Consider the following 19,650-nt stretch of genomic DNA (forward strand, 5'->3'; position numbering starts at 1 on the left):
GAGACTAATCCCATAACAGCTTCCATTTAACTGTTCTTACCTCTTTCAGAGTCTAAAGCCTTCACCCCATTTATTTGCCCAATTGAGTAAAGTCATCAAATTAAGTAAAGTTCAAGAGGTAGGTGAACTCTTATTTCAAAAACATCTTAATGTTTTTTGACTAAGCTTGTTAAAAGGATGATGTCCCCTTACTATGATGTTTGTTCTTGTTTGTAGGTGATTTTTGGTCTCGCTTTACTGAACTCTTTCAGCTCAGATCTACGAGGTTTTGGTAAGTGAAACTTCCAAAACACTGCAGCAGAGATGCCTTTTTTCTTTTTGAGCAATGGGCTTTCTAGATGTATAGATGTGTGTCTGTGTCACCTGAGGAACGCAAGACCTTGCAATTAGTGGTGCTGTTGAAGTTTAACACCATTGAGAGGGGCAATAGATACCACAGTCGTTTTGTATGAAGTTGAAGGTCCCTTCCCTGAATAACTTGCTAGATAATCATTCAAATTGAGGCACTGTGATATCTTACCTTTTATTTTTCTGTTAGTATTTGAGTTCTGAGGTATGGATTCTGAGACTTCTCTTTAAATCGGACCTGTTGTAGCTTGTGGTAGCCAAACTCAGATTAAGAGCCTGGTACCTAGCTAGAAAGAATCTTCATATTAAAAAGAAATTTCAGGTTTTGACTTTATCCTCTTTTGTTTTCAACAGCTGCCCAGTTTATCAAACAGAAACTCCCAGATCTTTTGCGCTCGTACATTGACGCGGACGTCAGTGGAAATCAAGAAGGTGGCTTCCAAGATATTGCAATAGAGGTCCTGCACCTTCTCCTCTCCCATCTCCTCTTTGGGCAGAAGGGAGCCTTTGGGGTAGGACAGGAACAGATTGACGCTTTCCTCAAAACATTACGTAGAGGTAAGTGCGGTGGTGTTTGGGAGCGCTGACTAAATGCCAACTTTGAAATGGATTTGCATAACTTACTGTCAGTGCAGGTGGTTGCCCAAATGGTGGGGAGCTTGGTGCCACTGTTCTGGCCTTGGGTGGTAATGTTCTGTTTTTCATTCAACAAGCAGTAACTTGGTCTCATGCTTGGGTTTTTTTTAAAAGTTGTGATAAATAAACATTCAGTTCTGTGTTTGCTTTCTTATGTGGGATGGTATTCGTAGACTGAAGTAAAGCAAATCAGTGCACTGTAGTTGAAAAACTTGAACTCTTTCCAGTGTAAGGAAAATATATTTACATTTCAAGCAGGTAGATCTTAAGCACTGGCTTGTTTATGTTGGGTGCAGATCTGTGAGGAAACTCTAGCACAGTGAGGGAAGTGCTTTTGAATAAACTCTGGTTCATTTCCTAGAAGGTACCATCGTCATTGCATGATGGCAGGGGATGTTATCGATATGGTAGTCTCTTCCTTTCTGAACCAGAAGTGTTTACTGCAAACTCATCAGAATAAGGGGGATTTGGACTCAAGAAGCTAACTGAATTTAACTCAACCCACTCCTAGATTCTGCACAGACCTAGAAGAAGGCTCTCTTTATGCAAGAGCAAAATATTTGTTCTATTTGTACAACTTCTTAGTTCATGCTTACTTTAATGAAGATTAGTGTGTTAGCTTCTGTAAATCCCCTCACTTTGGTTTGGGAAATTGGGAACTCTTCTCTGAAAAGCCTTGAAGGGGATGGAGACATTAAGCATCATCTTAAAGATAATGCTGTCTTAGGAAGGCCCGCCCATAAGGTGTCTGCTGCTTTCCACTGTGAGCAGAACTCCCATCCATGCATCTGATCCTCTCATTACTTTGTCTCTCTTAAATTTTCGAAGGAAGAAGGGAGTATTCTCTCTTTCCGTGCCCAAGTGCCCAGTTTAGGTTTGCTAGACTTCTTAGACGCAATAGCAGTTCCTTTGTTTCCTAATACATCCTGATTTGGAAGAGAGGCTTTTGTTCTACTGCTTTGTTGCCTCCTCTGTGCTTTTTTTGGATGACTGCTGTTAGTAACAATCTACTTCTCAACTTGGCACCAGCACAGCTGCCTTTTGGGCAGCTGCAGCGAACCTGCACGAACTTAGTCTATTCTACATTCTTGTTCTCGAGGGATATCCAAGTGCCAGTACAGAAGCGGGAGGTGGGATGGAGGGATGCTGCATGAGTACCCTCTTGATCTCTGCGACAGCAAGGAAACTCTTAGCACAGCAAGTCACTTGCGTGCAACTGGTGTTCTGGGGTTTTGACACTGTTTTTATTACTCTTGCCTTTAGATTTTCCCCAGGAGCGTTGCCCTGTGGTGCTTGCACCACTTCTATACCCTGAAAAACGGGACATTCTAATGGACAGGATCCTGCCTGATTCTGGAGGGATAGCCAAAACCATGATGGAGAGTTCTCTGGCAGATTTCATGCAGGAAGTTGGCTATGGCTTTTGTACAAGGTTTGTAGGAAAATGTGATTTTTCAAGCATCTTGGCTGGTGATGGTTTTGGTTCTTGTTTCTTGAGGCAAAAGGTAAAGGGGACTTTAAGTACTAAAACAACTAAAAAGCCATTAAGTATTATGAAGTCACTTGTTTTGATTCCTGTTTTATATTTTGCTTTCTCATAATGGATATAGCATGTCTGTTGAAATTGTGTAGGATTTTGTCATGGTAAGAAGCTCTAGGTAAAGGTATTAAAGTACTAGGTATTAAAATTCCTTTTAAAGGTTTTATAAAAATATGACCTTCACCCCCCCCCTTTTTTTTTTTTTAAGAAAAAACTAAGTGTCTGGATAGACATAAATTTCAACTAAATCTGACTAGATCTTTGGAAAAACTTTGCTCTTGTGACTGACTCGTGTTAGCTCACTGTCCTCATGAAACAGACTGCAGAAGAACTGAAGTTAGTACTTGTCTCACTCCAAGCAACAGCTTTCTGTTTGTATTGAGTTTTGATCAGTGTGGTACACAGTAAGACTGGGATTATTTGTAGCTGTAGAATCTAATTATGATCACAATTGCTAGAGTATCTTGACAGCTGCATCAGCCTTTGTCTGCTTAGACTTATTTTGGTAAAAATGCAGCTGTCTTAAACTCGCCCTGGGTTTGTGTGTATATTTGTAGACATACATTACCCTCATCTTCAACAGTGTTCCGTATTCTTGCTCTCTGTTCATTGTCTGAAATGTTAGATGGGCAGTTCTGCTGACTTGCTGGAGCTGTGTGAAATGGTCTGTCATCAATAGATCTGTGTGGGGTTTACAGGAGTGGTGTGAGCAGGACTGAAGGTCTTTGCTTATAGCACCTAACACAAGTATTGCATTACATCCATTACATGGGCTATTTGTTTAGATACCTGTGTGAATTGGAGTAGTTACTAGGGAAGTGGAAGGAGAAGCTAGACTTTAGTTAGCTGTCTGTTGAAGAGTTCATCTGAATACATTAAAGGTTTATTTCCTGCTGTGTATCTGCACAAATTCAGTTCAGTTTTTGAATGCTGGGGTTTTTTTAAGGATTTAGGATAGTGCTCTAACACCGATAGTGGTGACAGAAGCCTGCAAGTGTTGAAGGGGCCTTAATCTTAGCCCTCGATATGAACCTATTTTTTTTTTTTTTGATTAAGACTCAATAAGAAGCATAAGCGAAGTAAGTGATTCTCTATTTTAAAAAATATTATTGACTACTTTGAAAGGGTGTTTAAATCTCAAAGATATTAAGAAAAGTTTGTTTAAACAGTGAAGTAAGGAAACAATATAAATGTGTTGGAAGATACTGAAAATTAGTCTTTGTTAACATGTTAATAAAATATTGTTTATACTGATGCTCTGTAAATCGTGTTGGCCTAACTATGGTGTGCTCCGAAAACGAAGCAAAAATTACAAAAAAGGCTTTCGGTTCTAAAATTGAAACCTAAGCATCTGCTCATTGTTTGCTCTTTTGGGTCCTCAAAGGTTTTTGTGAAATTGAAGGTGCCATAACTTGCATCAGGCCAAAAGGTGTACTTGCACAACTTACCTTTTGAACAGCGCACGTCATTTTGAAATGTGCATTCTCAAAGCTTTTGTTTCACTTTAAGCTAGCAGAAGACTTCAGTCTCTGAAGCTCTGTATCACAGGTCAATACATGGAAGTGCTTTTAACAGCAAACAGCTAAAGCTGGCCTGTGCATTTACTTTGATAGAGCATAGCCTGTGAAACATCTCTCACTGTTGCTTAAGTAGACCTGGCTTTGAACTGAATACATGGCACAGTGCATTTCATGGGAATAATTGCATGGACATTCTGCTGAATTTTTCTTCTTGCTTGTCCTAGAATTTTGTTATGGTGGATAATTTGACTAACAACTTGAGTCACGTTTTACAGTCTGTGGTTAGTTTCTCCCAACAGTCTGTGCTGTCCCAGCTGTACTCACAGGTCTTGTTTTGGTTTGTCTTATGTTGTGCCACAGTGAAACCCGCTTTGGTATTAAGAGCTCTCTGTTTTGTTGCATCTTAGTGTTGAAGAATGTCGCAACATAATCATGCAGTTTGGTGTGCGGGAAGTCACGGCTGCCCAGGTTGCCAGGGTTTTGGGGATGATGGCTCGAACTCATTCGGGATTGACAGATGGTATTCCATTACAAGTGAGTGGCTTGCTGGGGTGGGGATTATATATGTTTTTAGTCAACAGAAAATGAGGAATTAAAATGCTAGCCTCAATACATTATGAATTGCTTTATTATTCAACACTAACTGTTCTGCTATAAATGTCTACAATATATTCTTGAATGAAAGATTCCCAGAAGTGTGCAACTGGTGCCATTACCTGTCTGAACTTCTACTTAACTTCATAGTGCAGGGAGTTCTGCAGCTAGTGGCTTTTGAGACTTTATTTTTAACTAGTATTTGATTGAGTGTATTTAACTTGCAGTCTATTTCGGCTCCTGGCAGTGGGATTTGGAGTGATGGGAAAGATAAAAGTGATGGAGCACAAGCCCATACCTGGAATGTGGAGGTCTTAATTGATGTTCTTAAAGAGCTGGTAAGTTTTGTGAGCATCTTAAGTATTTTATGCAGAATATCTGAAAGAAGGATGCGTCTCTGAATATAAAGCTTTTTAAGCTCCTAGCAACCTGACTGACCCTTGGGTCTAATTAATGTAGTTGTGCCACTGCGCTTAAGTGATTGATGATTTTTTTTTCTCATGAACAAGAATGTTTTGAGGAATTGTGGGAAATAAAGTTGCCTGAATAGCTAACTTGGGTGAAACCTGAGATTTATTCCACACTACTCCCATGGGGGTTGTTGTGTTTGAACTTATTTCTGACTGTGGAAAGTTTTGTGCATCAGGCACCTTGTTTTGAAAATGAAACCCCAAAGTATTTTTGTAGCTACTCATTCCAAAACTCTAAATGCTTCTTGCTTCTAATGGCACTTGAGAAATAGAGAAGTTTTTCCACCACTTCATAAGCAGCAATTTTTGTAATTAACTCTGTGAAACATGACTACCATTTGCTTTGCCTACCTTATATTTGGTGATTTTTATTTTTTTCTGTATGTTGCCTCTCATCTATTCAGGAGTCATTGTTTTTTTTTTTTTTAAACCTTGGAACATACACCTAGCTTTGCCTTTGGTGCTCATCTATCTCTGGAAGGAGTGGTCTGTGTTCTACAATGCTGTAGTTCCCGCTAAGCTCCCTCATCCTTATGGTTTCACACTGTTGCTGAAAATCTAATAGGTACTTAGCAAGTACTTGCAGTGTACATTCTTCACTAGGAAAAGCAAGTTCTTGACAGCGGGTCAGGCCCTTTTGCCTTTTGGAGGGCATATGGCAGCCTACAAAAGGAATAAGTTAGCACGTTAAGAAAGGAGCTATGTGTTTAGGTGATTTTAGGACGGGTTTTTTTGAAGTGCGATCTCACAGGCTAGTTTCAGACATTAACTTGCGTCAGGTTCTCAGGACTATCAAAATTGTGTTATTTTTAAAACAAAAACCTTGCTTTCAACTAAAAGTTGGGTGAGTGTTAAGCTGAATAAACTACCGATGAAAAGGATTCCTTACAGAACAGTACTGAAGATTCTAATGTTGAAAGTTGACTGTTTTATTGTTTTTCTGGTTGCAGAATCCTAGCCTGGACTTCAAAGTAGTTACCTATGAATTGGACCATCCGGGATTTCAGATTCGTGACAGCAAGGGCCTGCATATTGTAGTGTTTGGCATCCAGAGAGGGCTGGGCATGGAAGTTTTTCCAGTTAACGCCATATACAGACCGTGGAAGCACGCAGAGGGCCAGGTGGGTTTACCAACATTTCTGCTGTATTTGTACAGCACTTGGGAAATTCCTGAATTTCTTGAATGGCAAATGTGGATTGGTAATGTGAATTTTTAGACAAGCCACACGTGAACTTGGCTTATAAGTCATAGGCCTCTCATATATGTTACTGAAGTACAGTTTCTTAATTGAATGGTATCTGGGTTGTTTGGGAGGGCGGTCACTTGCTACACATGTGTGACAGCACCTTCGGTTTTAGCAGAGTTCTGATGGGTAATGCAGCTCAGTGTAGAACTGTTGCTGCATCGCTGTGCTCTGAGGTTTTTACCTGGTTACACAAAAAGGTTACAACTTTGTGCAAACAAGCACCCTCAGCACACCTGTTATCTGTTGCTTTCATAAGTTCTGGGAGAAGTGTGAGGTTTAGTCTTGCATAAAACACATTGGTAGTAAATCTTGGCTCATCTCTGCTGCTTTATTGATTTCCTAAAGTGGAAGGAACCTGAAACTCTATATATCTAAACTATTTTTGGGTGTCTTATATTCCAGCTTTCCTTCATTCAACATTCCCTCATAAATCCCGACATCTTCTGTTTTGCTGACTACCCCTGTCATACTGTTGCTACGGACATCCTGAAAGCACCACCAGAGGATGACAATCGAGAAATTGCTACATGGTAAACCTGCTCTCCCCTGCTTTTCATACCTAGAGTTAGAGTAAGATTACTTGTCTGGTCAAATGTGGCTTAATGCAACCAGATTTATTTGAAATTGTGTGTACATCCCAATAGATCAGCCATTAGTATTTGTTCCATGATTTAGGCAGTGAAAGTTCCTGTATTATCAGAACTTTGACCTTCTGTAATATCTGAATATGTACTGCCAGTTCTTGCTTTTATTGGAGTCTACTGGTTGTCTGGAGAACTTCTGCTGATGTGTTTTGGCAGATACTGTGAGCTGAGAGCAGGGGATAAAGGGAGGTATGAATTTAAACCTGGCTTTCTTGGGATGGCATTAGTGAAACTTGCTCTACTTGTGTGAAAGAAATCCTGGGATTTAAATAGAAGTTTATGTAGCTATTGCTGAGTTATTGCACAAAGTTGACTAATTTGACTTCCTGAGCTGACCTTTACACCCCTTTAGATATAGCTGTGTAGCTGATTTCAGTGAATATATTTGCTTCTATTTCTGTTGTATGCTCCAAAATAGGAAATTGGAGTATGGGAGAATATGGGTAAATTGGGAAAGGTGGCAATTATTACTTGTCTGTGAGGCAGACAAAACAAGAATATCTTCATTAAGCTTCACAGGCTGTGACTGAGGTGTGGAAAAACAGTGGATTGTATTTCTGGAAGTATGTTTCAAGTTAAATTATCCAATTGACCCACCTCAAGCTGAGTTTTTCTTCAACATCAGCTTTCAATTCTCCTTCTTCCATAATAGAATTAGAACCTCTTAGCTCTCAATTTTTTTTAATTATTTTTCATGGTTAAGAATATTCTTGTAGGCTTGACTATATGTCATAGGAGCTGCAGTATTAGGTTGTTTGCAGTGGGCATTGCTTTAAGTCATGTTATGGTTGTTGCTACAAAATGCTTGAATCCAGGATCTTGTCACATAACTACTTTGTAACTTTTTGGGGTGGGTTGTCTGTTTCTTTTTCTTTTTTTCTTTTGTTAGGAAGAGCCTGGATTTGATTGAATCTCTATTACGATTGGCAGAAGTGGGACAGTATGAGCAGGTTAAGCAGCTCTTCAGTTTTCCTATCAAACATTGCCCAGATATGTTGGTATTGGCCTTACTGCAGATCAACACATCCTGGCACACCTTGCGCCATGAACTTATCTCCACGCTCATGCCAATTTTCCTTGGCAACCATCCCAACTCTGCCATCATTTTGCACTATGCATGGCATGGACAGGTCAGTATTTTCACTGGAGTGTGCCTGTAGTTTGTTCATGTAACTGAAAGCGTGTTAAATGGGCTGAACAGTTTAGAACAACAGTGCTTCCATTGGTTTATAAACTGGGTAATTCAAAGCCCAAGAGGTAAATTATCAGTGGTTTATGCAAAGTAATGAGAATTGTAACGAGTTGTCTTGTCTCTGTCTTGAAGCAAAGTATTGTGATTTTATTTTCTTTGGGAAAATATATTCAGAACAAAGAAATAATGTTCACTGAGAAAATATTCCAGGAAAAGTAGAGAGGCTGAAGTTAAATTTGACTGTTTTGGTGGGATTTTTTTTGTTGTTGTTGTTTGGTTTTATTTGTTTTGTGTGGTTTTTGTTTGTATGTTTGTTTTTAGCCTTTTAGTTTTAGAGTTTACAAAAGTTTTATTAAAACCAAACAAACAAAACCTGAATACAACCACATACACCAGCAACAATCCCCTCACTGAACTCTCAGCCTCACACATTTGTAAAGTGTAGAACCTTGAAACAGTAAGAGCTGGGCAGGGGGGTTAAGCCAGAATAACCTCCATTTTACTTGCTAAAATATTAAGGCTGTTCTAGGTATAAAGAAAATACTTATACTGTAGGTTTTAAGAATCTAGGGTGTTTCCTGCAAATAAGACTGGCTGCTGACCTTCAAGGGGAGCTTCCATTTAGAGACAGGGTAGCTATGTATACATACACCATGCTTTGGTGGGCAAACAAGTGGGCTTTTATGGATTTGACTTTTGGTGTGGCCTTCAACATTGTGTCCGCTGGTAGTTAAGCCAATAGGAGTTACAAGAAGAAACTCAAGGCAGAGGAAACCTCTGGAGTGGGGTAGAAGCTGCATTAGGAAACATCACTGCAAAATTATGGCTGTTTGCTAGCTGAAGTGCTATGAATATGTTGTGTGTTTTGTTTTGTTTTTTTTTTCCTAATAAAAGTCTTTGAACTGAAGAAGTGGCAGGGTGGGGGTAGGATAGAGGTGATGTGCTTTTTGCATAAAGTCTTGAAATGGCAGAACACGCGTTTTTTCTGAAGGGTAGCCTTCCCAGTAAAGTACAAAATAATGACTGCCATGTGACATGGTGCCACTACACAACTTGATGTTTTTCTTCTCCATGTGAGGGAACCATAAGCAGAACCCTTGCAGCTATCGAAACCTTAGTTGCGTTGTAGTTTACGATTGCCGCTGTGTGAACAAAGAGCTAGATATGCTTTTTTTCTCCTGTGTTAAGGTCACATTGCAGTCCTTGTTTCAGGACAGCATGTCAGGTGTAACATTTTGTAAAAGATTTGCATATTCCTAAAAAGCAATTTCTCTACCATTGAGAGAAATCGGACCTGTACAGTGGCAGGAAAGAGATGGGGATGTACGTACTTACCATTTGTAGTTATTCTACATCCTTTAGTTGTAGCTCCTGAATAATTTATTATTGTGTGGTACAAGCCCAACTCTGAAACCAAATTCTGCAGCTAATGAGAAAGTATGTTTGAATACTTTAGAGGTAAAATATCTTACTTGATGTTCACATAGTCCACCCTTTTCCTAAAACCATGAAGTACAATCCTGACTTGATTCTCCTTAGGGTCAGTCTCCTTCAATTCGTCAGCTTATCATGCATGCGATGGCAGAATGGTACATGAGAGGGGAGCAGTATGACCAGGCAAAACTGTCACGTATTCTTGATGTGGCGCAAGACTTGAAGGTGAGTTTTGCAAAACGCTGCCATTATTTTCTGTCTGGTGTCTTACGCAGACTTACTCATCTTTTAACAAAGGCGAAGCTTAAGTTAGACGTGACTAATTTAGTGTGGATTACTTTCTTAAACCATGTGTGGATTCAGTTGTTGGTGCTGCACCTCAAGCAAACAAAACAAAACTGAAAAGCAACCAAAACCAGCCTGTGTTCATGTGGCTTTAAGTGCTCTTCAGCTGAGTTGTGGTACCTGACTACGGATGATTTCTAGCTTGTCCAGTTGTGAACCCAAGACATTTCACTTGTTGTTTGCAGTAGAGCTGGTTATCATGGCTTAGCTGACAAGTAACTTGGGAAGCAGTGTGATAGAACTGTTTGCTGTGTGAATGTACTGTGAATCCAGGAAGAGCTTCAACTCTTTTAACCTTGAATGTCATTGAAATGGGAATGTAGAAATAATCCTTCAGATATGTGTGAATGTGGCAGTACTAAGCTTAATGGAGTAGGGATTTGTTAAGAATATTACTTCTTTTCAGTTGTTTACACGTTTACAAGAGAGACTGGAAGTTGTGACTGACTTCTTTGCGGCCTTTATCGCTTCCTAAAGTTAGATGCAAAATAATTGGGTGTCTCCAGGTTGAAGAGCATCAACTGCTGCTTTAGTCCAGCTTTGTTGTAGCAGTTACTGTGTTCAAAGATGAGTGCTTTGAGCAGATGTATTCAAAACGGCTCTGAGGGCCTTGAGGTCTGTTTGCAGGGAGATGCTAGGCTCTTCTGATTTCATTTAGTTGTAGTATCCACTTGCTAGCTCTTGGCCACTTGCTGGTGGATTTTCATTAGAGGAATTTAAAACTGGAAGCACAAGGTTGCTTCAAAGAAGGCAGGTTCATGCTTTAAAAGGAGAGCTCTTGCTTATTTGTCTCACGAGCAAGCTGTAAGTGAATTGATGGTACTGATCTTTTTGTTGACAGAGAAAGCATAGCGGCATGTGGTAGCAAGACTTCTTTACTAAAAGTATATGGGGATTAGAAAGAAGGGAGAAGGAATATCCTTGTGTCTTTACTTGTAGTCTTCTGATTTTTTTTTTCTTTAGGCCTTGTCAATGCTGCTAAATGGTACTCCATTTGCCTTTGTTATTGACCTTGCTGCACTTGCCTCTCGACGGGAATACCTCAAACTTGACAAATGGCTCACAGATAAAATTCGGGAGCATGGGGTAAAGCAGGATTTTTCTTTTTATTTCTGCGCTCTATCAGTGGCTAACTTAAGTCACCTTAATGATTGTGTAAGTAGCTTTAAAGGTGTGGAAAGTGTCCAGGTCTGATAGTTCAACATTTTCACTGAACTGTAATAGCTTAGCGCGATTATTTCCACAGTGCAATTGCCAAGTTTGAAATAGTGTCTTGGATGCAGTTTGGGAGATTAAGACAACGTTTTTTTCCCTCAGGAGCCCTTCATCCAGGCCTGTATGACTTTCTTAAAAAGAAGATGTCCATCTATCCTGGGTGGCCTTGCTCCAGAAAAAGATCAACCCAAAAGTGCTCAGCTTCCTCCAGAAACCTTGGCAACTATGCTGGCATGTCTGCAAGCTTGTGCTGGGTAAGGATTATATTGCTTGTGCTGAATGTCTTATCTACTTGCAGCTTGTTTGCTGGCACATGGTCACAGCTGGTTTAGAATTTCACATGGAGAATGGGGTTAATGAGAGTAGGTAAGCTTGCATGGATAGATGCAGTAGCATGTTTAATTTTGCACTGAACCTTCTCTTGTAGGCTAGGTCACAAGAGCTGGAAGGAGTGTTCTTGTCTTTATAATCAAACTGGTGAGGTGATCCTGATAACTGGGAGATGGCTCATTAGTCAGAGCCTGGGTTGTTAATGACTAGTTGCAGGGCTGTAATTTGAACAAAAAGGATTACAGGACATAGCTACAGAATGGAAAAGCATATTGGAAAACAGTGACTGTATAAAAGATTTTGCAATTGTGTTAAGCAAATACCTCCATGTGTGGTTATTACCCGGCAGAAAGGGCTAATGCAATCCTTATGTGTAGAAGAGGGAAGTGGTGATTGTAGTGTAATTGAGACTGGAACTAGACATGTGCCGCTTCTGTTGTCTTCACTGAAGTACTGACAGTCAAAGCAGTCAAAAGTTGGAAAATGTCTAAGATCTTTTGCAGATCAGATTGTTTAGGTGAAGTCCAGAAGAAAAAAGTGTGGGTCCCAGAGAGCTGTGTTAGTCTGCTAGAGGGAGGGGGAGGCTGCAGAGACACTAATGGAAACTGCAGTTGAACGAATACATTTTTAAATACACTGTTATCATTTAGTAAAAATGACTGAATGTTGCAAGATATTTGTGGTGTCACTTCTTAATACTGTCAGATCAAGATAGCATTTACCTGCAGCAGTACTTCAAAGATAACTAGGCATAGCATAATGTGACTTAGAAGCCAGAGAGACTGAAAGCTGGAGGTGGTGCTGGTTTTGGTGTTGAATTATGACACCAAAAGAGGCTGTCATGTCCAAGCGCATGTTACCAGGTCAAAGGCTTATATTGTGAACCTTGGCTTAGGCAGTGTTGTCCTGACATGTATTAAAAAAAAACATTTTTAAAGGTATCCAGGATGATTCCTGGCTCTCATATAGGTGCTAGGAAGTGAGTCATCAACACAGCATTGTCACAATGGGTATTTGAACTGGAAGGATACCTGTAAGGGTACCTTTGAAGATACCTCTAAGATGTTTAGAAGAAAGAATACTCCTGATTTTTACTGGGACCTGTGCAATTAAACTTCAAAATGCGCTTGAAGTATTGTGTCTGAGGTACGATGGCCCAGCACACTTCTTGGATTGTCATTTTTCAACTCAAATTGCATTTTCTGAGACTATAGTTCACAAATTAACTTTGCTCATTATTTTGTGTGGTGCCATGTCCAGATTTTAGAGGTTTAATAGTTAACTGTAGACTTGCATCTAATGTCCCTGTCTTCTGAATCTTAATGCGTTACCAAGTTGTTTTTATTCAATTAATTCCAAAAGCCACTAGTTCTCTACTGGCACAATTCTCTCAGCTTTTGGTTTCTTTTTATAGCTACTTGTATTCCCTTTTATGCAAGAATTTGACCTACTTGCAGCCATTTTCCATTAGTTATTCTCTTTGAGCTTTAAAAAATAAAATGCTTGAGTTTCTTTCATTAAGCAATTTCTTTGATTAGCTTAGGTTTCAGTCACAAATGGAAGCAGGCATTGTAAAGACTAGATTAAAATTGCAGTAAATATTAAATACGTCTGGGAGGATAGTTCCACTTAACCAGCTGAAGTCTGCCATTTCATAAATCTGTCAATATAGGAGCTCGCTATTTAATTAGGCTGCAGTTATTTTATGTCCCGTTTTGTGTCCAGGGAGACTCTCTTCTTAACCACAAGGACCCCACATGTTCCGAGACTCTTTATTTTTGGTGCAACATGTTTATTTCTGGTGAACATTGCAGTTGTGGCATCACGTAGCAGTAAGGCTTCAAAAATAAATAAGTGTTCCTTTTATTACTGAGTGTTTTTCAAATGAAGTCAGGGTGGTTGCGGGCACCGCAGGCTGACCAAGGCTGTGATTTGGTAACAGACAACTCATGACAAGTCCTCCCCTCAAGGAGCTATGGTGAGTTGAGAGGCAACAGAGCCTCTTCCATGCAGTCGTGTCCAGCGTGGTCCAAATGTGCCCAGCGTGGGGAGTGCTCGTTCGCTCTCAGACCCTGCCTCGAGAAGGGAACAGGCTTCTGGCTACTGGCGCATAAGGGAATGAAAAGGCCTTTCCTTGCTTCGTAAAAATGGGTTAAAAAAAAAAATACAAGAGGTATGAACCTATTTCAACAAACTGTGACAGTTTTGTTCCTCTGGAACTGGCTGACTGTGGTCCCTGGCTCTCTTCCTTGCTTGCATTTCGGAGTTCTCCATGCTGTAGTTTTCCCTTACTTCTCTTCCAGGAATGGCTCTGATTAGTTTAGTTGCTTGAATATATTTCTACATAGAACTGGAAAATATGAATACTTTCTTTAAGATCTGGTTATCAAATCGTGCCCACCTACTTGCCACTTCATATCATGTGCCTCAAGCGCAGGGTTTATTTTGTGAAAATCTGCAGTTTTGTGCTATCTAAAAATATTGTGATGTTTGCATCTTGTTACAGCAGTGTGTCTTGTGACATGATAAAGTTCAGCTTCAATCTGTCTAGAAGGCAGGACATAACATTAGTGGCCCGCTCTAAAGCATGAATGTCCCAGCTGGTCCTCATAAGTATTGAACTCTAGGATTTTAAGTGTGTCTTAGTCTTCATTGTGGGTTGCCCACAGCAGACTGGCATTTGTTTTACTAAAGCATGCTGTAGTATTATATTTAAGCATAAAGACTGCGAATTTAACTGATATGAAACAAAAGAAGAGGGCGAATTGTGTGTGAACTCAGCTCTTCAGTCCCTGGTCCTGTTCCTTGGTTAGCTGCAGTGCTGTGTGATCTTGGAATGCCTCCTGCATCAGGAAAAACTGTGAATCAGTTATATGTTAAATGTTGAGATTTCTGAGACTGTGGCATTGGGATGTGGGCAGATACATATAGTAGATACTGAGCCTACCGTGTGCTGTGCTTGGAGCTCTGTTGTCAGGTCTGGTTGCACTTTCTCAAAACAGTTCCCTTTTGTTGGTGTTGGGTTTTGTGTTGTTTTGTTTTGGGTTTTTTGGCAGGTTCCTGACTGTGTTTTGATACATACCTCCTGAGCCCTTTGCTTTTAAAGTCTTTGACACAAGGCCCTGGTGAGAGGATGTTAAAGCACATAAAGGAGTCGGTATATGAAACAGCTGATGAAGTATTTGTTGTCCTGTACAGAATCCTGCTCACCTCTGGTATTGCCCCAGATTCCCCTGTCTGTCTTGGGTGAGCTTTTTCCCACACTATATAGTGGGTCACTGGCTTTGGAGAACAACTGAAAGCCCTTAACTTTGTGTAAGCCTGCAATGGAATACTTGCCAAAACTGAAAACTGATCTGCACTTTGCTTTCCTGCCTTAATCATCAGGATGGTTCCTGTGCAGTAAAAGCTTTTGAAAATTGAGTTAAAATGAGGAATCACCAGATGAGGTTAACAGAGCTGTGCTGGTATAGTTGTGCAATGTCAGGAAGGAATCTGTTGCTTTAACTGTCCTCACCAAAAAGGTCAAACTGAAGTTTGGGAAAGCTATAAAAGTTAGCTGTGTGTTCCAAAAGGAACATGTTGGTGGTATGTGTTTGTGGTTAGGTAGGTCAGCAGCAGAGCTGGCTTTCCTTCCAGTTTGGGAAACTGGCAGTCAGCTATGGAATGCTTTGGAAAGAGGTGCAGTGACTTCAGGCCTACGTTTGACTTCTCTGTTGGCTTTTGATCATAATTTCCTTGAATAGTTAGGTTTCCTGTCTCTGTTTTCGTTAAATGTTGGTGTGTGAAGCATGTATTTCAGTTTATGGACAGGTGAATTTTAGTGAATTGGGTGGTGGTATTTACCACTCATCCTTGTCTTTGTGTAGTCCAAGTTCTAGTCGTATCTCTTCTTTTGGAGAGGCCTTGTGTGTAATGAGATTAAGAATGGGAATAATCATGAATGGTGAACCCTGGGGACAGGAAGGAGCCTTGAGAAGTGGATTTGGGCAAGGACTCATAGCATCAGTTACTGTGTCTAACTCATGAGGCTGAGCTGTATATAGCCCATTATGTGGACAGCAGGAGGCAAAGACTGTTGTAAATAGTCTGCTCTCCCAAGGGCTATTGGAACCCCGCAGATACATATCCCAGCCTTCTGTAAGTCATTACTTGCTGGGGTAACCGTAAAGCAGTATTGGAATTTTTGAAAATGAAAGAATATACTATTGGAGATGAAATTTTAGAACTACAGTTTAGAATTTTCTGTTAGTATATAGCCATTTCTCTTGGGCCAAGCTCTAATGCAAGTTTTCCAAGTAAAATGTAGCTTCTCTTGGGTTTGTTTTGCAACTTCTGTGTGTGAGATATGGCTCCAGTTCCCATAGGAGAACAAAATAAGCTAGGGGCCTCAGTTTTATCAGTGTTGTATGGCTCACTATTGTACTGCTCTGTTCTAGGAGTGTTTCTCAGGAGCTGTCAGAGACCATCCTCACCATGGTAGCCAACTGCAGTAATGTCATGAACAAGGCCAGACAGCCACCACCTGGAGTCATGCCAAAAGGACGCCCGCCCAGTGCTAGCAGCTTGGATGCCATTTCTCCTGTACAGGTAGATAAACAAAATGCTGCATTTTTAGAAGGTGCTGTTGCTTAGCATTAGTTTTGCTGCACTGTTGGAACTTTTTCGGCAGGACTAAGTGAGAGATGATGTGGCTCCCTTAGATTTTCTGCTTGCATGTCTAGATAACTTGGTAATAACTACAGAACAATGCCTGAGGGTTGTAGTTCAGAACTGTCTTTCGCTTCACAACTGTCTTTAAGTAGTAACTGAAGTATAGCAGGATGGGAGCACTGAAGAGGGATGGAGATTTGGCTTTTTTAAAATAACTGAGGTTTTATTTTAAGTGCTAAAATTTACTAAGACTTTTGAGAATTAAGCACTGCCTTTGAACCTGATGTGTCTTGTTTGTAGCTTCACGGGCCAAGCAACAGTGCTAGAGCGTAAGGACTTGTTATAACTGGGGCTCTTCAGCTCTCAACTGAACTGCTCTTTTAAAAACAAGGTACATTTAAGTTACTCCCTGCCACTCATCATCCCTTCCTCCTCTGGGAGCAACACATTACAGACAGGTTTTGCTTCTAGCAATTAAATTCAATGGCAGATTGTACAATGGTAAAAGCTTTTTCACATGGAGTAGTGGCAATTCAGCATTTAAGAATGTCTGAAGCATCAGTAGATTATGTAAACTAAATACAGAGAGCAGTTTCCTTGTAAATTGTTACTTTAATGAAGTTGCTCATCAAATGTACCAAATATCTTGGCAACCTGCTGCAGATAAGTGATGTGAACAAATAAAGCAGCAGATGTTAGTCTGTATCCATGCTGTCTTTTGGACAGACAATACAGTTTTTCTGCTGTTTCTAGCCAGGAGCTCTTAATTTATTGCTTTGTCAGCTGGTACTGTGCCTTCCCTCCTACTCATCACTCAGGTATTAATGATTTTTGTTGAAGCCTGCATTCAGGCGTTTAGCTGTGAGAAGTGGGCATCATGGGATCCTTCAGACAGTGACAAATACTCTATGAGCTTGTTGTGAAGTAGCCTTTGCAAGTCTTGGGGTGAGGTCAGAGGTCACAAACTGCAGAGCATAAACTGCTCTAGTATTAAATTCTATGTGCTCCTGCTTGTAAGCATTTGCTGTTGTGTTACACTTAACTAGAGACTATGGAACAATCAGTCTTTCTGTAAAACCGCTGATAGAATAGGATTTTATGGGATTACAGAATAAAAAGTGAAATGGCATTTTGTAGACAAACTGATCTTTTGGGGTAATCTGGATGACTTCAGAATTTAAAGTAACGATCAGAAAATCTCAGTAATGTTTTTATATGTAGTTGCCTTTATACAAAACCTGCCAAAAGCTTGATTTTTGGTTTATGGCTGTCTGTGTATAATCTTCCTTTCTTCATTCAGATCGACTCGCTTGCAGGAATGGCATCTCTTAGTTTAGGTGGCTCAGCGGCTCCTCACACCCAGAGCATGCAAGGCTTCCCTCCAAACCTGGGCTCTGCGTTCAGTACTCCTCAGTCACCAGCAAAAGCGTTCCCCCCTCTTTCCACGCAAAACCAGACAACGGGTTTCAGTGGCATCGGAGGACTCTCCTCACAGCTTCCAGGTACTGCTATCTGGGTGGAGTGGTTTCTGTTTTTGACACAGAGCTAAAGTGCTGTCATTGCTGTGGTTGGAAATACTGGACAAACAGCTGGGTGTCTTGAGGGAGTTATGCAGTTTGTGCTCCTGGGTCGCTGCTGAGCCAGCACTTCAGAATGTTGCAGCTGCAATGAGTAAAATATCTAAAGTCAAGATGCTTTGACAAATTTTTAGCAGTATTATTTCAGTTTGAGACAGAGGTGAGGAATTGCTTGAGATAAAACTGCTTGATATTGGGTAGTTATGAGGCTGTATAGCTCTGAGTTCTTGGCAATGGCAAATGCTGGGCGTGGTAAGTGCATGCTGGGAAGGGTGCGATTGAGATGACCAGTCGCTTGCTTTTCAGTGGGTGGTCTTACTACGGTTTTACTTTTCAGTAGGTGGTCTTAGTACGGGTAGCCTGACTGGCATAGGAACCGGAGCCCTGGGCCTTCCTGCGGTGAACAATGATCCATTCGTGCAAAGGAAGCTGAGCACATCTGGACTGAACCAGCCTACATTCCAGCAGAGTAAGATGAAACCTTGTAAGTGGTAGTGTTGTCTGTGACTGTGAAGTGTGACTGTGGTCTGCAGTTAATCTGCATTTTCTTCAGGGGAGGCTTGAATCTGTAGGTGATAAATGTTAGAAATTTGGCTTTTATTATGTAGTGAGGTCTAAAAAATGTACTTCTAAAAGCTTGCCAAATAATCCAGGGGGATAAAAACAAGGTGCTAGAGTAAAAATATAACATTATGGATTTGCATGAACAGTGTGTTTCTGTGTTCTTTTTTTGTTGTGATGTGTTTTGAACAGAAATGTCATCCTGCTATTTGTAGCAAGGTTAAACAAAGCTACCTACAGCAGACAACTTGCAGTCCAATTCACTGCTTGACCTGTCAACATTGGAAAGAAATCAGACTAACATAAGTTAATGGGAATGTGGGTTTTGGACAGAATAATTTGGTTCTTAGCAGTCAGATATTATCCTTAACTCATTTATGCCTCTGAAGTACACTCACAATGAAATGTTGAAGCATTCAAACACCTTTAGGAAGCATAGCTATGTGCTAAACCTTCCACACTGCTCTTATTACTTATCTCGGTCTCCTTCGATAGCTCACCCATAAGCACAAAGTTACCAATCTCTACATGTGTACCATTTTTGTAGTTAACAATTAGTTTATATTTTTGGGCTTGAGCATTCAGTATGAACTTGCTTAAAGCTCACTGACTGGCCTGAAAGTTTGTGTGAAAGCTTGTGTGCATGTCAGTGTTGTATAGCATGCTTTATTCTAGTCCGGTTTACATTCATTTAGTTTAGGCATCAGTTGAGGTTTGCTTGGGAGGCAGTGGGTTCTAGAAATACAGCAGTATGTGGTTAATTCTTAGTATTTAGTTCTTTTGCATAAATATAATGTATGAAAACCAGATTTTTTAAACAACAGTTCCCATCTACTAGAAAGATTACATTTTCTGCTTTTCAGGAGAATTAGCAGGTTCTGTACAGATTGGAAGAGCTGAAAAGGACTAGATGAAATCCTGACTGCCTGGAGTTGTTCTGAGCATGTTATCTGTTTCCTTATTTAACAGCCGACTTATCTCAGGTGTGGCCAGAGGCTAATCAGCACTTTAGCAAAGAAATAGATGATGAGGCAAACAGCTACTTCCAGCGTATTTACAACCATCCACCACATCCAACCATGTCTGTAGATGAGGTGAGTTCACTTCTGCAGCAGTTGTATCACCTGCTCAGAGACTTGCTGTAATGTTGATAGTAATTATTCCTTCATATATTACTTTAGTGGAAAATTATAAAGGGCTAATGGTAGATGCTTGCAGCACTGCTTTTTTAATGAAGTAAATTGAAAGCATGCTGCCTTAGAAATATGCAGAGTAAACTTGCAATTGATCATTACATTCAGCTTTGATTTCTGTGGACTGAAGACTTCAGATATCTAATTAAGA

General features: G+C 40.3%; 1 protein-coding gene and 1 non-coding gene across 11 annotated transcripts in view; both read left to right on the plus strand.

Moving 5' to 3' along the window:
- Window positions 1-19,650, plus strand: part of CNOT1 (CCR4-NOT transcription complex subunit 1) — a 58,671-nt gene that overhangs the window by 12,263 nt on the left and 26,758 nt on the right. For 6 of the 10 annotated variants that reach the window (XM_065847928.2, XM_065847927.2, XM_065847932.2 and 3 more), the window contains 16 exons: window positions 50-118; window positions 217-271; window positions 703-906; window positions 2,248-2,416; window positions 4,452-4,578; window positions 4,866-4,976; window positions 6,059-6,229; window positions 6,758-6,885; window positions 7,889-8,129; window positions 9,731-9,850; window positions 10,934-11,056; window positions 11,288-11,439; window positions 15,955-16,105; window positions 17,469-17,670; window positions 18,083-18,229; window positions 19,276-19,400. In XM_065847928.2, coding sequence (XP_065704000.1) covers window positions 50-118; window positions 217-271; window positions 703-906; window positions 2,248-2,416; window positions 4,452-4,578; window positions 4,866-4,976; window positions 6,059-6,229; window positions 6,758-6,885; window positions 7,889-8,129; window positions 9,731-9,850; window positions 10,934-11,056; window positions 11,288-11,439; window positions 15,955-16,105; window positions 17,469-17,670; window positions 18,083-18,229; window positions 19,276-19,400 — 2,295 coding nt within the window. The remainder of the gene's footprint in view (window positions 1-49; window positions 119-216; window positions 272-702; window positions 907-2,247; window positions 2,417-4,451; window positions 4,579-4,865; window positions 4,977-6,058; window positions 6,230-6,757; window positions 6,886-7,888; window positions 8,130-9,730; window positions 9,851-10,933; window positions 11,057-11,287; window positions 11,440-15,954; window positions 16,106-17,468; window positions 17,671-18,082; window positions 18,230-19,275; window positions 19,401-19,650) is intronic. The other 4 variants (XM_065847931.2, XM_065847935.2, XM_065847930.2 and 1 more) reach the window with 2 other exon arrangements.
- On the plus strand, window positions 16,432-16,567 carry LOC136107570 (small nucleolar RNA SNORA50). Its single transcript, XR_010652302.1, has one exon. It is a non-coding gene; the product is annotated as a small nucleolar RNA SNORA50 (small nucleolar RNA).

This window comes from Patagioenas fasciata, chromosome 13 (assembly GCF_037038585.1).
Source record: "Patagioenas fasciata isolate bPatFas1 chromosome 13, bPatFas1.hap1, whole genome shotgun sequence".
Taxonomy (NCBI): domain Eukaryota; kingdom Metazoa; phylum Chordata; class Aves; order Columbiformes; family Columbidae; genus Patagioenas; species Patagioenas fasciata.